At 39.0% G+C, this 19,638-nt stretch overlaps 1 protein-coding gene across 8 annotated transcripts in view; it reads left to right on the top strand.

Annotated features, from left to right (window-relative positions):
- KCNC2 (potassium voltage-gated channel subfamily C member 2) overlaps positions 1-18,302 on the top strand; it is a 111,127-nt gene extending 92,825 nt beyond the window's left edge. Inside the window, exons 3-6 of one of the 8 annotated variants that reach the window (XM_086609937.1) lie at positions 8,772-9,725; positions 9,772-9,781; positions 12,105-12,272; positions 16,204-16,340. In XM_086609937.1, the coding sequence (XP_086466063.1) occupies positions 8,772-9,725; positions 9,772-9,781; positions 12,105-12,272; positions 16,204-16,340 (1,269 nt within the window). Of the gene's footprint in view, positions 1-8,771; positions 9,726-9,771; positions 9,782-12,104; positions 12,273-16,203; positions 16,341-17,046; positions 17,111-18,192 lie in introns of those variants that run through there. The other 7 variants (XM_086609935.1, XM_086609940.1, XM_086609939.1 and 4 more) reach the window with 7 other exon arrangements.
- Positions 18,303-19,638: the final 1,336 nt, after the last annotated feature.

The following is a 19,638-nucleotide window of genomic DNA, read 5'->3' as shown; positions in this document are numbered from 1 at the left end:
TTTTTTTTTCCTGTGAAATGAAAATTTTTCCAAGGGGAGCTTATAGCTGAGGAAGAATATCAACTTTGAAGAACAGGGTCATGAAGAGACTGATGATCTGTTTGGTGAGATATTTGGGTTTGTGTAAAATGAACATTAATATTTAAATTTCACCCCCACAGAACATTAAACCATACAGAGAGTTAAGGTCATAACAAGAGCTCATTCTGAGATCACATTATGATTTTAGCAGTCTCTTGATAGCCAGATGAAATTAAATAGAGGGAAAGATCTATTGTGTTAAAACCAGAAATGAGGACAATCTGTCAAATCTGAATCCAGAGACAACTCTCTTTAAAGCTGGAAGTGATATCTAATTCTGTGATTTTCATTCCAGTGTTAGTTGCTACTATTAGAGTGAAGCATGACATCTACTTTACAAATACAGTTTCTTCTGCTTAAGTAACATCCATAGTCAAGTGATAGTTTCTCTGAACACTCAAATCCCTCAAATTTATTGGAATTTTTATGGCACTTTTTAAGACTTTGGTTTTATATGACTAAGCTATAAATCTATAAAACTAGATTAAAAAATCAGCATTGCAAGTTAGTTGTGATTGACTGGAAACAGTACATGACATTGGCTTTGTTCCCTGTTTGACAGAGTCTCACTCCTACAGAACTAGGAAGATTCACAAAGTAACTGGGGATTTGAATTCCTGGAAGAATGGAAAAAGCTTGTGAGGAACATTATGAGACAAATATATGGAAGATTTACGGGATCAAAGATTTTTCTTTCCAGAATCGGGAGAGAAAAACAGTCAATATCAGATAATAATGTTTATGATGGTAGTTATAGTTCATTTTGGTATAACTGCTTATAACTGCCTAAGAAATAGTGTTGATCAATGAGTCTTAGAGTACACATGAAGAGAAATTTTAAAATACAGTTGTGTAATTAATATATCTGACTAAATTTTTGCAGTCAGTGAGACTGGATGCGTTTAATACATAGATTAGCTTACTTATGTTGTCAGAGGGTTAGTAGGAGGAAGAAACTGAATCAGGTATTTTTTCAAGCAATTCGTACCCTATCCTGAGCTATGAAGAGTCTTAAACTAGCAGATGTGAATAGAGGTCACTGGAAGCAATTTTTAAATCTCCAAAGTATGGAAATTGATTTTTCAAAATGAGTATGTTAAAAGAAAAATTACTGCTTTCCTTCTAAGTATTCTTTTATCCAACAGAAAAGTTACTCTGTTTTGAGGGTTCTGTTTAGCACAAATGATCTGGTGGGAAAGCAAAGCAGTCATGACCATGGAAACTTCTCCACTCTTGTTTTGATCAGGAAAAGTTAAGTCGTTCAGTAAACTCTTTATCTTTTGTGATAAAAGCAGGATTTTGGTTTCAATAGCAAGCAAGCCATCAAAGCTGGTTTCTTTAAGAAATAAAGCAATCTCTTTTTTTGTGTCGGTCTCCCTATAGTTGTATTTTTAGTCTACTCAGTGTGGTGGGGAGGATTATTGTTTTTTTAAAATTGTTTTAAATTCCAGCAACATGCATGTATCAAGTCTTATAATGTACCTGTGAAGATATTTATTTAAAGCAATATTGTAATCTTTTTTCTCTAAAGGCAATTCTGTACTTGCATTGAAGAATATTAAATATTGTATTTCCAAGGGCTTATTAAATATTCAATAGTTTTCTTTTTCTGTAGTCAAGTGTGTCAAGGGCAAGCCCTGGAATGAAACTCAAATGAACTAACCGAAACTTAAAAGCTGCTATTGAATACTCAGGTTAGAAAATATACATTACACAGTGAGGGGAGTTGAAGGAGGAGGTATTGAGATCCAACCCCAGAACAAGTTGTATCCAGACAGGATACAGACTCTTTCTGAGAAATTACTGAAATGTTGTGAGAGATTTCATTCAAAACTTAAATATGAAACAAGAAGTGAGGGTGATTGTGACTACCAACAATTAACTGTGCATTAACCTCTTTACTGACTGTGAGCTGTCTACCTTGGAATGCTAAATAATGTGTGGAAATAACCTGTTTTAAGGGTGCGGGATGAACAGACAAAGAATGTCTTGATTTCATAAATACGAATAACACACCTGAGCGTGAGGATCAATTTCTACCTCTGTTGCTGTTTTATTTGGACTGTGTCTAAGCTGATAAACCTTAGGATGGTGGAAGTCAGGCCTTGGCTCCGTCACAGGACATCAATTTGTGCAACCAGCCCCATGTCTGGTTTTGCGTTGGACAGGAAACTTGACCGACCAAGTTGGGTGTGAATCGCAGTGTCTCTGACCAGGTGTCTTTTCCTACGAGACTGTTGTCAGGTCATTTGCAGCCATGATTTCTAAAGTGACGTTAATTTCTTTACGGCACTTTAGGAGCTATGTGCAAAGTAAAATGTGACATTGCATGCACAGAAGTTCTGATAATCCACAGTGCTCAATTTGCAGTTCTAGAATTTATTGTCATTTTTGAAATTGCGTTAAACTCTGAGCAACTCAGTTCCCCGTGAGGCACTGAATGCAAAATAGGAATCATAAAGTTTTCTACTTCCAACATATTATCTCTGGGCATCTGACACTCGCTTTAGATTTACGTGCTTCATTAAAAATCAAGTTGTAGATGATTAATCCACTCACCGTGAACATTAGTAGGACTCAGCAACAGAGCCTGGCTGGTGCGCCCATTGACTAGAGAAGATGAGAGCTGGCATCTGTACCAAGGTTGTCTGAAATGTGATGCCGACGTACATGAACAAAAATGGGTGTACACTACCTTCAGAATGGGAGAAGAGGGAACCAGTAGCCTACTGAGAGCTTTAACTACTTAATGAGAAATGTTCTGCATGCTGTGTATTCCATACTGAACATTTTCATAACTTTTAACTGCTCTCTTCTGGCAAAAATGAACTAAACTTTCTATTAATTCCATTTGTATTAATTTCAGTTTTGAAAAATGCTTGTTTGGTGGCTGTGGAGTGTCTGCACAGCTATTCTCCCACTTACAAAAGTGTTGTTCCTCAGGGAAAAAGCAAAATCCTAAATGAAGAAAGACAATTTTATCTCATCCATTGAAACAAAAAAGAAACAACAATTTTTAGAAAACTTTTAAGAAATGAGAAAAGGATCCTGATCATGTGGATCTTATTTGAAAATTTTTCTTCAACTTTTTTTTTTCCGAAGTGTTTCAAGCCATATGCTTGACCCACAATCTTTGATTTTAAAAACGGGGTGAATGGAGCTACTTTTTTGAATACCGAGGCTGAATTTGTCTTGCAACTAGTCAAAACCTAAATTTACAGAAGTTCTCACAGTGAACGATTGCTAATGATTCAAACAAAAATTGTCTCTTCCTGTGACCTTTCTGAAACAATGATCAGGCTAACTCCTTTTAGATTTGTGTGCTTCATTTAAAACCGAAAAGTTATGTGTGATACTTCAGTTATTGTGGACATTACCAGGACAGAGGAAGAGAATTTGGTTGGTCCCATCCACCAGAGAATCTAGGAGTATGCATCTGTACCGACTTTGTCTGAAATTTGCACATGAACAAAAATTTATGTGTTTTTAGAGGCTCATTACCTTTGAAATGAGAGAAGATGGAATTGAGATGAAGCAGAAGGATAGCATAAAGTGAGGAGAGCACATGACTTAACTTCATTTCTATCATTACAACTGTTTCTGAAAAACATGCTAGAGTCTTTTCAACACGTCACCTAGTATTATGTAATATAATATTAAGGAAATATCTTTATTAATGTAAAGTAAATCCCTAAGCATTTTTCTTTGATAAAATGTTCCTTCTTGCCTTGGCCATTCCACTGAGTCTCCACCTTAAAACAAAACACACTAAGAGCTAAAAGGAATGAGTGTCTTTGCTCAAAATCGGTGATGTATGTGCTATTGTGTGCATGGCAAAAAGTGTGCATCTCATTGTCTTACATTGCTATGAATAGAAATTGCGGAATTATCAAGAAATCTGTTCACCAGATCGATAGTTTTTTCTTGCTTTTGTTTGTTTAACCTCTGAAAGATGATTGCCTTTAGGATAATGGAGTAGGATACTCAGCGGATTTTGGAAAGAACCGAATGTCGTTTTCCTTTAGGGATAATAAAGCGCCATTGAATGTAGGTGCGCAGTTAAAAATTTCCATCTGCTTTGCAAATGCCAAGTGCACTTGTGGCCTTTCACAGTGTTAATGTTGAGAAAAATAGTAATAAATAGCCTGTCAGGCAGTTCTACCTATAGTTAATCCCTTGGTATTTGGCACTTTTTTAGAAAGGGTCTGAACCAGAATGGACTGTCTTTCTGAAATACAGCCCAGAAACAGGTGCTAGTTATTCACATAATATCAGATTCAGTGCACTGTTGAATGCATATTTAATCCTTATTATATCTCAGTTGTTGATAAATTTCAGTTTGGTTAGATTGAAAGTAATTTTCTGTTCTTTTCAGACAAAAAATATTCACAGTTGCCTGAAATCACCGAAGTGTTGAAGTTAGAGGTTGCCCAATATTTTATCTGTTGAAAGTTCCCACCCAGATTGAAAACTACAGTGCTGACTTAGCTTCAGTGATCCTCAACCTCCACAGATGTCTGCTTTTTCCCTCCTTCACTGTGTAGAAAGATGCTGGAGGATGCTCTAAGAGCATTCCAAGGGTCATTCTTAGCCCACCGGTGGCTTAGAGTCTCATAAATTCTCTATCCATGTTATGGAGAGGTATTGCAAAGATCTGCTGAGATTAATTCACTTAGATTATATAAATCTGGTAGTATTTGCTGACTCTAGTTGTCTCACACAAGATTGAGGCTTTTTTTTTGTGTACGTTGGGGTCAGGTGCCAGGTATAAATGAACTATGAACGTGTAGCAATTTTGTAGTTAAGGCAAAGGCAGAAAAACCTGTCCAGGCAGAAAAATCAGCCAGACAGTGTAAGACTGTTTGCTTAGCTCGTGACTAGAAGTTCAGACTGGATGATAAGTGTTCAGTTCAGTCCCTGAGTCAGTCCTTTCTGAAAGATAACTGATTTAGAATGTTTGTAATTGAGGGGCTTGGTGTAATAACTTTGCTTCATTGATTGAGGAAAGGAAGCCATAAACAAGCTGCAGATCTCTGATACAGGTAGATATATGGGTTTTTTTGATAGATGTATCTTGAAGTCTGAATATAATAAATTTGCCAGGCCTGCATTACAAATTTAAACTTGTTTCTCAGAAGAAAAGCAATTCTCTCTACTGGTTGTAGAGACAACATTTTGTTGTCTAACTGATGTTCTGTGTTAGAAAAATGCAACCATTCAGTATTGTACCAGCCCAAATGAACTCCTGTGGCACACACTACTAAATCTGTGTGCTAATATTAAATTTGGTGATTGATACCTGAGGTACACAAAAACAGTTTTGCTGCAATGTTGCAGCCTGGATTAAAGTGACAGAACGGGGACATTCTTGCTTATGTCTGCTGTTCTGTCTCCCTTGCAACTAGTTTTTTTTCAGTGAGATTCAAGATTTTGGTGTGGTAACATACCAGCATCTTGTTGCCATGTTTTCTCTTGCCTGTACCACTGGGACTTGGACTGTAAGCTGCCTTTTCCAGTAGGCTGGTTGTAAAGGGTATGAAGTTTCTTTCTTCTTGCTGAGCTTCTTTAAGGTACTCAGTTTCATGCTGGGGATTAACACTGAAAGAGTGATTCCCTGAATGATTTGTAAGTGATATTGAGGGAAACATGCAATACATAAAGTTTATTTACTAAAATAAATAATATGAAAAAGGATGAAGAGCCTTCCTCGAGCTCTGGGATCGCTGTCATATTTTTTTTTTTTACTAGCAAGTGACAGCTTAAAATTATAAAAATCCAAAGCCAAAAGCGTTAATAATTTGCTGCCATTTTTAAAGAAATGTATTTCTTTCTTGAGATCATGCAATGGTATGATTTCAAGCTGTTAGATATGTAAGGAAGCACATAGGCATATATATTTTCAAAAACCTCTTTAGTCATCTTTTTATCTCTGTGGGTCCCTAACACCTTCAAAAATCTTCAAGTCTTCAGCAAGTTTTTTCCAGGATAATACTGTCTCCAAAATGTCTATTAAGTTGAAAATCCAGAATAATAAACACATTGATAACATGTTATAAACCCTGGCTCAGGGATGCATTTAAGCACATTGTTTGTTCATCTACCACACCATTGCTATTGGAGTGCTAACGTGGTGGTAAAGTAGTCACTTAAAAGAAGTTTACCATTGTAGCAAAGGAACAACTGCCCTCAAAAGACCTTTTCATTTGCTGATGTTCATTTACTGGGTGTGAGAAAGTTTATCTCCACTTCCAGCTGTTTGGCTCAGTTTTAATTTTTATGAGATCCTGTCCTGGATTTTCTATTTTCTTAAATGCTTGATTGTGACGACTGAGTTGAAGATCAGACTGTGAATATTTTTTTAAGTACTTAACAATCCTCTGTGAGGGCTGTCTCCAGGTTATTCAACTGCATTTTATCTGTTCACGTGCCTCTACTAGAACTGAATTTGTATTTCCTTCTTTGTTCAGATTGTACTGGATTTGTAACTTTGGTAGCAGCATTGTGGATCCTAGCACACTGTCAAAGCTGTGCCACCTCAGTGAGAGAGGTTCTGCTAGGTTTACTTTTAGTCCTGCCTAAGAACATGAGTAATAGATGACTGCGAAATAAACAGGCTGTGCAACCAGCTCTACCTGTAACACAGAAGGCATTTTCTATCAGCAAATATCCTGTATTTGTGAATCATTGAAAATCCAAAGGAAATTGGGTCCTGATGGGATGCACCCGCGGGTGCTGAGGGAGCTGGCGGATGTCATTGCCCACCATCATCTTTGCTAAATCATGGGGAACGGGAGAGGTGCCTGGGGACTGGAGGAAAGCAAATGTCACTCCGGTCTTCAAAAAGGGCAAGAAGGAAGACCCAGGTAACTATAGACCGGCCAGCCTCACCTCCGTCCCCGGAAAGATAATGGAACGACTTATCCTTGGTGCTGTCTCTAGGCATATCAAGGATAAGACAGTCATTAGGGGCAGTCAACATGGCTTCACTAAGGGGAAGTCGTGCTTGACAAACCTGATAGCCTTTTATGAGGACATCACCTAGTGGGTGGATGATGGTAGAGCAGTGGATGTGGTCTATCTTGACTTCAGTAAAGCATTTGACACAGTTTCCCACAGCATCCTCACAGCTAAACTGAGGAAGTGTGGTCTGGATGATCGGGTAGTGAGGTGGATTGTGAACTGGCTGAATGATAGAAGCCAGAGAGTAGTGGTCAATGGGACAGAGTCCAGCTGGATGCCTGCATCCAGTGGAGTCCCTCAAGTGTTGGTACTGGGACCTGTATTGTTCAACATATTCATCAATGACTTGGATGAGGGAATAGAGTGCATGGTCAGCAAGTTTGCTGATGACAGTAAACTGGGAGGAGTGGCTGACACACCTGAAGGCTGTGCTGCCATTCAGAGAGACCTGGACAGGCTGGAGAGTTGGGTGGAGAGAAATTTAATGAAATACAACAAGGGCAAGTGTAGAGTCTTACATCTGGGTAAGAACAACCCCATATACCAGTACAAGTTGGGGACTGAACTTTTGGGGAGCAGCACAGAGGAAAGGGACCTGGGGTCCTGGTGGACAGCAGGATGCCCATGAGCCAGCAATGTGCCCTTGTGGCCAAGAAGGCCAATGACATCCTGGGGTGTATTAGAAGGGCTGTGGTTAGTAGGTCAAGAGAGGTTCTCCTCCTCCTCTACTCTGCAGTGGTGAGGCCGCATCTGGAATATTGTGTCCAGTTTTGGGCCCCTCAGTTCAAGAAGGACAAGGAACTGCTTGAGAGAGTCCAGCGCAGGGCCACAAAGATGATTAAGGGAGTGGAGCATCTCCCTTATGAGAAAAGGCTGAGGGAGCTGGGTCTCTTTAGCTTGGAGAAGAGGAGACTGAGGGGGGACCTCATTAATGTTTATAAATATGGAAAGGGTGACTGTCATGAGGATGAAGCCAGGCTCTTCTCACTGGCATCCAATGATAGAACAAGGGGAAATGGATATAGGCTGGAACATAGGTGGTTCCGCTTAAACATGAGGAAGAACTTCTTCACGGTAAGGGTAGCAGAACACTGGAACAGGCTGCCCAGAGAGGTTGTGGAGTCTCCTTCTCTGGAGATGTTCAAAACCCGCCTGGATGCATTCTTGTGTGATGTGATCTAGGTGGTCCTGCTCTGGCAGGGGGATTGGACTAGATGATCCTTTGAAGTCCCTTCCAATCCCTAACATTCTGTGATTCTGTGAAACCCAGTGTTTGGATCTGTTCCTAGGACCCTCTGAGGTGCCCTTCAGACCAGATGTGAGTTCCTGAACAATAGTCTTAAGACCATTAGAGTCAGCCCAGTTCTCCACTATGTGAGAGGTGGGCAGCCTTAGTTTTGCTGTAATTGGTGTGTATGGGGTCTGTTGGTAAGGTACCTTGACAACTGAGCAGAATTCAGATGATTTAGCAAGAATTTGTTGCCGCTTTCTGAATGAGTTGCAGGCTGTCACAGTGCCTATCACTCAGACTTTCCCCGCTCTTTCTCCTGTCCTACACGTGGGAGCCATCTGCTACTCGCCTCTGGCCTAGATGCCAAGTTTTGTGCATACGAATTTGTGAAACATTTAGGGATGAATCAGTAAGAGATTCATAACGGTCACTGACATCGTTAATATTAACGTGAAGACCTGTGTGGTCCTGATGTCTCTTTCCCCTCTTTTTGTTTCAGTTCATCGCCTTTGCCTCTTTATTCTTCATCCTAGTCTCGATCACAACCTTTTGCCTGGAAACACATGAGGCTTTCAACACCATTATAAACAAAACTGAGCAGGTCGTCAACGGGACAGAAACTGTGCTACAGTATGAAATTGAGACAGATCCTGCCCTGACATACGTGGAAGGAGTCTGCGTGGTGTGGTTTACATTTGAATTTTTGGTACGCGTTGTTTTTTCCCCCAACAAACTTGAATTCATCAAAAACCTTTTGAATATCATTGACTTTGTGGCCATCCTGCCCTTTTACCTAGAAGTGGGCCTAAGTGGGCTCTCCTCCAAAGCTGCTAAGGATGTGCTTGGTTTCCTCAGGGTGGTGAGGTTCGTCAGGATCTTGCGAATCTTCAAGCTCACCCGGCACTTTGTGGGGCTCAGGGTGCTGGGACACACCCTGCGAGCCAGCACCAACGAGTTTTTGCTGCTGATAATATTCCTGGCACTCGGCGTTTTGATATTTGCCACCATGATCTACTACGCAGAGCGGGTGGGAGCCCAGCCTAATGACCCCTCAGCCAGTGAGCACACACAGTTCAAAAATATCCCTATAGGCTTCTGGTGGGCTGTAGTCACCATGACCACCCTAGGGTACGGGGATATGTATCCACGGACTTGGTCAGGCATGCTGGTAGGAGCCCTGTGCGCGCTGGCAGGGGTGCTCACCATAGCCATGCCTGTGCCTGTGATAGTTAACAATTTCGGGATGTACTACTCCCTGGCCATGGCCAAGCAGAAACTGCCGAGGAAGAGGAAGAAGCACATCCCTCCTGCTCCTCAAGCCAGCTCGCCCACTTTCTGCAAGACGGACTTGAATATGGCCTGCAATAGCACACAGGGGGACATCTGCCTGGGCAAGGACAACCAGATGATGGAGCACAACAGATCATCAGGTAGGATCCCACTGGAAATGCATGTCCTCTGAAAACACTTTATAGACCAGTACGTTTGGTAGGGGTCAGAAAGCGGCCAGTCTTTCTGCCAGGAGAAGACGTAGCTCCCACCCTTCTCCCCTCCAGTGTTTGCGTGTGTCAGTCTCATAGAGGACAAAATAGATATAGCAATGTTCCCAAACCTCTATGTAGCTGGTCTATACAGTTTTGGCTTGCTCTGTTGAGAATGCTTTCCTGCTGATGATATCAACCTTTTCTTTTGCCTGTTGTTTGTTGCGTTGTATGGATGTTTCTTGTTTTTCTGCATGACTGTAACTATTTGAGCAGCCACCGTGTCCCACCCTGTTGGACTCCATGGTGTTTTGCCTCAGTGTCTGTCTCTTGTGTCAGCTTTGCCTGTGCCACATCGTGGCCTGTTAAGCAAGATCCTACAAAGAAGCAGTCATTTAAAAGGAGCAGGTGCTTTACATCAAAAGCCCAGCACTCAAAGGAAATAAGAAGAAATTCTCTTTCTAGCTTTCTTTCCATTTGACATTCTGCTTCCCTGGCTAGAAGAACCTCCTTCGTCTGTGTTAGATGAGACATTGCATGATATTTACTATTAATTGAATGATAATAGCATAGCTGTTGTAAAGTTTGTCAAGAAAAATGAAAATGACAGCCCCTAGCAAATCATTGTTATTAGTGTTGAATTTTATGATTTATATTATCTTATTTGTTAGAGTTCTAAATGATGGAAAAGGAGTATTTTGTGCCAATTGCTGTGAAAATGCATATCAAATGACAGCCTCTGCTCCTCCAAGCCACTGCCCCATATTTCATATCTCTTCAAATTAAAGAGTAAATTTTATCTCTCAGTGTAATTAAAACAAACTTTTTAGCAGCAAGGATTTTTTTCTGTTTCATGAATGTGTTTACGCTTAAGCCAAGTACGATCTGATTACAAAGCTCACATACCAGTCATTAGACTCCTGTTGGAAAGCTGCTAAAGAATAATAAGAGCAAAACCACCCATGACTGATGTCATTTAGTAATTGAGATTTATTTTTTAAAAAGAAGAATCTGGAAAATTGATCTCTGAACAATATCCATCTTTGGTCTGTTGCTCTGTTACTGAATAGCATTTATGTTCAAAGCAACTCAGTTTCAGTCTCCGAGTGAGTGTTCACTGACAAAGTTTAACACAGCTTTTTGAACATCCTAAATATATTTAAGAGGATGGAAACCTTGAAAGGACTCACAGTGAGGGAGGAATATAGTTAGTTTTACAGTGCTTTGACTGATACTTTCAGAAAACATCCTGAAAGTATTAGTGATAACAGCTTTTTCATGCCATCAGATCCTACTAAAGGTATTCGGGAATGGAGGAGGCTCAGTGTGATCAGAACAAAGAGACACTTTCCTGTGTCTGCAGCTTTATTTACAAGGCGTTATAATCTTTGAAGATAGAGAGAAAGCAGATATGCAAACAGGACCCATTTTGAAGTGTTAACTTTCTCTTCGGTAATGCCACGGCTCACATCATGACCTGTAGCTTTATTTCTGGTAGAGAATGCTATTAGAGTCACTAGGAATCTGTGCAAAATTTCAGGGCCGAATATAGCCCTGTGCATTACTAGCTCAGAAGAACACATGCTCAGGTTTCAATGCAAAGGTAAAACTGAAGTCAATAACATGCCGTTACCTGTTATGTGCTGTGCTGAGCAGAGGTTTTTTTCTTGAAGTGTGGCCTGAATCTGAAATAGTATATCATTTTAAAAAAGAGTCCTTTGGAAATGCCAAATCAGGAGAGGTAAGAGTTTCACAGTTTGATAAAATTAACTACACAGACCAAAGACAGCGTTTACTGTTGGTTAGTTGTTGACCAGCAGTGCAAGCGTGCTAAGTATAGAAGTGAAAGCTAAGTGTGTTATTAAACAGATTTTAGTGCCAAATATTGAAAATTTAACCCTCCTGGGGAAGAGTTGTTTTTAAAATATGCTGAGCAACATATTCTAAGCAAAAATGACTAACATGACCTCTTGTTTAGCAAAAAGAAAAGCTAAAATAGAGGATAACTTGTTGAAATATCCAAGGCTGACTGTATTCTAAAAGTTACAGTCCATAATAGGCAACTAACTGAGCCTCGATTTGAGTATTTCTTATTTCATGTTAGTTTAGTAGAACTTTATATGAGATTTAAAAGAACAGGAAAGTCAAAAGATCATTTGTTCTTGAATAAAAAATATACGTTTTGCCATTTTGTGCTGATTAACGGTGAATTGCAATCTTGTTTTCTTCTAATGATTTACCTTATAACTATTTTTGAGTGATGGGAATATCCGACATTCAGCATAAGCTCTCTGTGATGTCTCATTTCCTCATTCATTATTGTCTGTAAATGGGCATGGTGCTTTAACCAGTGTTATCAGGTGAAGACAGTGCAGGAAGTGAGCAGCCACTCTCACCTGGTGAAAGGCTCCCTCCCATCAGACGCTCTAGTACCAGAGACAAAAACAGAAGAGGGGGAACATGTTTCCTACTGACAACAGGTGATTACACGTGTGCTACTGATGGAGGGATCAGGAAAGGTATGGACTTCTTTCATTAGATCATAAAAGATTACTCAGCAATGTGCTTGTGAAAAACAAGCTTAGAGTAAAATGTTGTGCACAATGCTCTTAGAGGAAAGACTGTACTCACAATGTATCTTTTTTTTTTTTTTTTTTTTATTCCTAGTCATTCTTTTCTTGTTTTCCGTTTAGAAACACTCATCTCCTGTAGTCTTCACCAAATGTGCTTGATGTTGGACCCTCATTTCACTTGTGTCTTCATTTGTCTGTTACCTTTAATGGAAAAGCCTGCAATTCAGACCTTGCTCATCCAACCACTCATCCCTCAATACCATCTGTCATTCTAAAAAAACAAATTAATTATTTAATAACTTTGATCTGCACTTAATAACTTAGTGAAAATTACAGCTGAACAAATTACACTTAAAAGGTGGAAATTTCAGAAGTAAGCAACATTTTTGTTCTGAACACAACAAAGCATATCATCTGAGATGCTATTTAGATTTCTTTCAAATAAAAGTTTGAGTTTATAATGCCACAAAATGCTTCCTCTTTGTAGTGCACCACTAATTCTAAAAGGTGACTGTCTACCCCAACCAGAATTCAACTACAATAAAGGATGTTTGATCTTGCAAGGTGCTAAAAATGCCTTTCTAGTTATTCAGCCTCTTCAAATCTTCACTGTTCAGTAGTATTGGGTTCCCCAGGCAGAGTTTGCAAAACCTTCTGTTGTTGCGTCATCAGCCACGCGACTGATGGGAGGGTCTGTCCCATCAGGCCACTGCTGGCTGTGGCTGGAAACCTAACCTCAGGGCGTAGACCCAAAATCAGCAATGCCAGTGGCAGTCTTGCCAGTTCCCTAAATAAGAATTGCTTTGGTGTCTGGGCGAATTTTATCATTCCAACAGGTTTCACATTCCTGGGTGCTGATGTGCAGTTGTTCACCTCAGTGTTCATCTGCAGTAGCCATGTGGCACTGGACAAACATTTTTGGCTGAGATTTTTCTGCTTCTCTTTTTTTTTTTCTTTAGCTTGTTTTATGTACAGCAAACATGGCTGTCCCAGCCAGCCATAGATGCTAAAGGACATCCCTTGCATTATTCTGCAAATGTTCTTTTTACATTTTAAAAGCATGAGCTCAGTAGGTTCAATGTGTGAAGACAGATATACAACCACAGTTCAATGTGCATAGTATTTGTAAAGGGTATGATTGTCGTTATGCTCCTGTATTTTACATATTCCTCCTATATATAATGTTTAGATTAAAGGGGGCTTCATTGCAAACACGTTTTTGCACAGATTTAGGATGCTTTCTACTGAGTGTATATCACTGTCTTCTCAACAACTAGGATTATTTACGATATCTCTAATGGTAAGGGTCCAGTCTTCTTGAGGAGGTCAGGAACACCTGAAAAAGGCAGGTTGCCATGGCATCTTGCAAGATAAGGTTCTTGACTTCTTTTAGAAATGTTAGTATAAACATTTGAGTGCTGTTCACTTCACAGTAACAATAGTTAGAACAGATCAAAAACAATAAAAGATATTGCCCATTAGCTACTAAAGATATTTTTGTATAACAATAAAACATATTTTATACTGAGGCCACGTGAGCATTTCATTTCAAAATCTAGATTCAAGAGAAAATTGTTTCATAGCTTTTACTATAAAAATGGGACTTGAGTTCAGAACTGACAACTTCTCAATGAGAAATGTGCTCTTTGACTGGCTCTGATGTTAACCTTAGTCTAGGCTGAAATGCTTTAGGGACTAGTTTTGAAGTTTATTTTATACAGAGTAGGGAAGTTAGCTCGTAAGCAGAAAACATCTTCAAGTAGCATCCAAATGGTTTTGAATACTTGAACTTAATTCATACATCAAGTCTATTACTTTTCATTCTATTTTTTCCCTTTCTTTCTTTTGGTACATTCTTCTTGTTTACTTTGTTCCTTGGCTGGTTCTTGGTTGTGTTTGATGATCATTTATTCTGAGTTTTTTTGCATTAGTACCTTATCTCCGTCTCCAAGATGACGCTGATTCAGAGCTGATCCAAACCCTACTGATATACCTGGAAAGCAATGATTTTGGATCATGCCTCTATCTCTATTCATCTTGTGTATCTGGTTTTCATTTTTTAGGAGCTCCTGTTTTCTTAATCATCTTTACCATCTTCCTCTATCAGTTCTTTGCTTTTATCATTAGAAAAGTAGTAGGAAAATATTATTAAAAAGTAGCTTTCTAGTTTCTGTGTAAAAAAAGCTACCTGATGATTTTGATTTTTTTTTGGTAAGCTTTATGTTTACAGGGGAGATGAAATACATATGCTAGCATTGTGCTTTGCTTCTATTCCCCTTTCAAACATGATTCTTTCTAATCTGTGTAAATACTAATAGAAACTCAGAAACTGGAGGCTGTTTTTGAAATGTGTCAGAAGTCTGTGAAGCATCACAGTCTAACCTGCCCTTGCAATCTGGAGATAACATTGTACAAAGTTTTAGCAGACATGAGGTTATACATTTGCTTTAAGTACAGTTTTACAGTATGCAATTCTCAGTAGCTAAGAAATATGTTAATTGTTGTTAGAGGAGGACTTAAGGTACGATTTTTCCTGAAGTCACTAACAACTGTCTGTTAACTCTCTGTTATCTGGAGATTTGGAATTTGAGCCAGTAACTGTTTCAGTAAGAAAAAAATGTCTGGTGCCATTCTGTGTAATGTTTAGCTTTATTGTCATTGACATTTTATAGTTTCTGTGGGAAAAGTCTCAGTATTTTGCTGTAAGCAATTTATGCCTGAATGTCTTAACCTGACAAACGCTTAAGCGCATACTTGTCTTCAAGGAAATAGGTAGCGCTGTTGAAATCGATGGAGCTTCTCGCGCTTCCAGTGAAGCACCTATCTGCATGCTTCAGGAGTGAGGTCCTGTCCGGCCTCCTCCTCATTGTATTTCCTCTCTGATATCTCTCTCCAGATGGACGGGCTGAGCCTTTCCTTCATAAGCAGAATTATTCAGATGCTATTGAAAAAACTTGAGTGTGAAGATAGTGAGGCAGTGAATAGCAATGCTTTTCCAACGCTTTATAGCATAGCCTCAACACGGTGAAAACAATCTATATATAGCAAAAAAGTAGGTAGCTAGAGCTCACACTGTATGTGGACAGAAATGTCTGCAAGTGCAATGTTCCCTCCAAATTGTGAAGTAGTATGTGATTGCCTCGTTTAATGATTAATTATTTACTATTTGCTTATGTGGATTAATACCATTTATTTCATTTGAGTCAGCTGGAGAATGAGCCCAAATATGATGCTTTAAATTTGCCAATCAGAAGGCATTTGCAAATATGTCAGACTCTGCTGTCTTATTATACTTTAATACTAGACACAAAATCTTAGAGTTAATATATCTGAAGATGGAGTTTCTTTCCTGTAGTATCATTCAATCCTTTGCAGAAGTGATTTGTAGATACTGTATGCAATTTTATCTGTTTTTTGTTTTATTTATGTTTAAAGAAAATCATCCTTTATTAGGAATTTGGTTTAGCAGAGATTATATAATCTAACAGTTTTTATACTCTGCCTTAATGGGTTTTTGATTATGCTTAGCCAGATAACTCACCCAGTAACCCTGTTGGGATCCTATATCTTGCACTCTGTGCAACCCTGCTGAAGCCAACAGAGCGGCACTGAGTGCAAGGTGGGATGTGGAAGAGCAGGTTAGACCTCTTGTGTGATGATCTGCTTAATTTTCTGGGAAAGAACAGCTGTGTTAATTTGTAAATAATTTTATTTGTCAGTATATTTTGGTAGTAGTGTGTCTGAGCATTGAGTTCTTTTGCAGGCAGATTCCCTCTGAGTCCCAGATAGCTCCTTGGATTACATTACATTGTATTGTTTGTCTTTGTCTATTTTTTTGGCTGAATTCAACTGATGTCTGTGCATTTTCTCATACAAGGCTACGAAAAATCTCGAAGCTTAAACAACATAGCTGGCTTGACAGGCAATGCTCTGCGACTGTCTCCAGTAACATCACCCTACAGCTCACCTTGTCCTCTAAGGCGCTCTCGGTCTCCCATCCCTTCCATCTTGTAAACCAGATGGCATCAATCGGCTACGTAGTATTAATTCAAATACTGTTTACCACATATGGGAAACAAATGTAGCTTTAACCATAGGCTCCACAAATATGGTATAACTCCTGCATGATATAGCTGTCAGTAGTAAGAAATGCCACGTAGTTAGCTGAAGATTTTTATCTTGGCTTCTAAAGATTACCTAAGGTAGCGCTTCTCCTTTTATCTACTACATTGTCCTACTTTCCTGTGGCAATAAAAGGACAGGTAGTGGATGCCGTTGGCCAGTATATTCAATAAATAAGCCTATTTTCAGGGAGATTTACTTAAAATAATGTGCTTCCAACTATTATCAGTCACTCCATTGAACCTCCATTACTTGTGACTCTAATCCATTCTGAAGATGTCTGGAATCGTGTCTTGATCGCACACAATGTGACTTGAGTCTGCTCATTTGCATGGACCATCCTGTCCCCATCACCTGACAAACAGTGTTGCTGATCGTGGAGACCACAGAGGGCTCTGGATATGTGTTACTGCATTGTACCATCCTGCTGAAATGAAAGCACTGATAAACTGGTCTGCATGTGGGATTGTTTTTTCTTTGTTTAACCTTTTCCTTTATTTTTTAATGATCTACTTGTTTATAAATGGCTTTATTTTGTGATTAATTTGGTACTGGATTGCTGTATCAGAGTTCTGAATGTCTCCGGTTGTTTACACACAGATAACTGCAAAGAGGTTGTCATTACTGGTTACACGCAAGCAGAAGCCAGATCTCTTTCTTAATGGCTTGGGGAAGGCACAAAACATGCAAGAAAGGTAAACACCATCCAGACTTGCAATTTTAAGCTAGCAAGTGCTGCTTGGTACTCTAGTCATTTCTCTACTCCAGGGTTCTTCAACATTTTCAGAGGCTGAGTACCAAGTAAAATTGAGAAGATTATTGGGGGCTTTTTTGTACCACTGTAAGAGGGCAGTAGTTCTCAAGTCGGGTTTTGACCAGCCTTATACCTCTGGCTCATGAGCTTCAAAAATTTCTTCAGTCAATGTTTTTTGAGGTGCTTTGTCCTATATGTTGTTTGTCTGTCTGTTTTGCAACTTGTCTATTGTATTCTCCATCTGTCTCCATAAAGCACAGAGATACTGTTAAAATGCCCCCCTCTTTTAAGGTTAACTAAGGACATTTTTCTCCTTTTCTCTTTTTTTTTTTTTCATATGGACTATACTTACGCGTATAGATACAAATATATATATTTTTCAAGTGCAAGTTAGTATCGTCTAGACTAACTCATGTGAGCACTCTGAAGATTTTTCGAGTGGGATTTAGTAGCAGCTTTGCAGTACTGACCGGTTGCCTATTGCATCAATCTTCCTCCTAGCAACCAGCATTCATTACGGTTTTGAAACTGTATTCCTCTAGTGGCTTTTTCTTTCAATATTAACCTCTGTTTATGCAACAGGACAAATGCAATGGTGGATTTTATGTTCTGGGCTAGTGAGGAAAAATTACCCTAAACCACAGAGTTTTAGAGCTACGTGGGGAAGATTATAACAACCCAAATCTTAAGAGGTCCTTGAGATTGTTGAATAATCCCTGATTGTCATGGTTTTCTTTTTTGTTAGGAAAAGAAATATAACTTACTGTTGACCATGTAACATGTTCTTCTGTATATAGCCTAGCTCAATAGCATGACCTGCATGTCAGAATTCTTTTACAATAATGTATTTATCAAAGTATACATTTCTTATATTTAGAGATGTACATTGATTTAGTTTTGGTAAAATATTGTCAATAGAGAGATAATAGCAAACAGCTTTTAGCAAAGGAATTAATATAATATCTGGTGCTGCTGTTATATTAACTACAGTGTTGTACAGAATTTATCATGGATTTTTGACTGCTGAAAAAGGGACAATGGAATTTAGCCATACCAAGGACTGTACTGGAAAGAGACTGCTGCTGCTGAATGGGCCCTGATAAACAACTCACGCCTTGAGGAGGTCACTGAGGCTTTACATGGGAAGTAGAGCTCGTTAAAGAAGATTAAAGACTGCTCATAAGTACTGCTGCCAGAAGAAGGGGTGCCTAGTCACTGTTGATGAGTCAACTGTAAATAAAACGCGTATGCATGGAATATCAGTTTTTATCTATATCAAGGAAAGCTGAATTCAAGTCATCATTGCTAAGGCTCCATGCAAAGACCCACACCCCTGTGTGTATTCTTCCTGGTTCCTGCAGTAAGTTGTGCTGTGGATCATACAAAGACACACACTTAATAATGATAGTGATGTAACTACATCTGTCTTGACTTCTGTCATAATAATGATATATTTTGCAAAGGTCACAAATATGAACAGAGTAGGTTTGCATAAGTCCTTGCTTTCTCAGTTTGCCATGACCTATATTTGTATGAGTTGTAGTGGACATTGCAAGTCTTAAGTTTACTTTTTACTTTGATAACAGAAATGTGACTGCAGACAAACATCACTGACTTTGTTCACAGCACACAGTCTTCTTTCATTGTTACCTCAAACTATTAAGTATTGTAAGAAATAAAATTCTGGCAGCAAGACTATTTTGGTTTTTTTTATTTTATTTTATTTTACTTTAATTCAGTGTTGTAAATCCAACATCAATAAGAATAAAAGTTGTATTAAAGTTATATGCTACAAATGTATATTTTACATAAAAGAGATATTCTTTGATCGGTTACTTTCTGTGATTTTTGTGGTAAATGGATCTAGTCTATTCTATGTTTATGAGGCATTGTAGTGCTAAGATGTGGTAATTATGTTCTCTCCATCCTATTCAGTGCGAAATTCTCCAGAATCTGTTTTGTCACCCTGATGTCCCGATTGCAGGGACCTGTCCCACTTGTGAAACTCTGTATTGTGGAACTTCTGTGAACATGTCAAGGTGCATGCACAATCCTGGTGGAAACCAGTGGAAATGTAATACCTGAATTGGAGAATAAAAGGTGAAAGACCCGGGGAGGAGCTTGGAACATATCTTCTGAAGTGGCTCATGCGCTTTCTTTAGCTGTACCGGTCCCCTGCCTGCCACTGGTCATCCCAATTCTCAGACTGGTTTCCTGGAGCTAATACACAAGGAGCTAATTCAAAGACTAGCATGAGCTGGCTTCTAAAACAATTTAAAATCTTTGTTCTTGTTAGTTTTATTGCATCCTGGTGTGAAGTCAACCTAAAAAGGAGGTGATAAATGGTTGCTTAAAACTCCTAATCCAATACCGTATTTTGGGCAACCAGTGAAATCTCCAAATAGATGAGTGGAGTGTTTAAGAGGGATGAGTGAG

The sequence above is a fragment of the Tauraco erythrolophus genome, chromosome 4 (assembly GCF_009769465.1).
Source record: "Tauraco erythrolophus isolate bTauEry1 chromosome 4, bTauEry1.pri, whole genome shotgun sequence".
Lineage (NCBI taxonomy): Eukaryota > Metazoa > Chordata > Aves > Musophagiformes > Musophagidae > Tauraco > Tauraco erythrolophus.
Note: the sequence above shows the minus strand (reverse complement) of the source record. Positions and strands in the feature narration are given on the sequence as shown.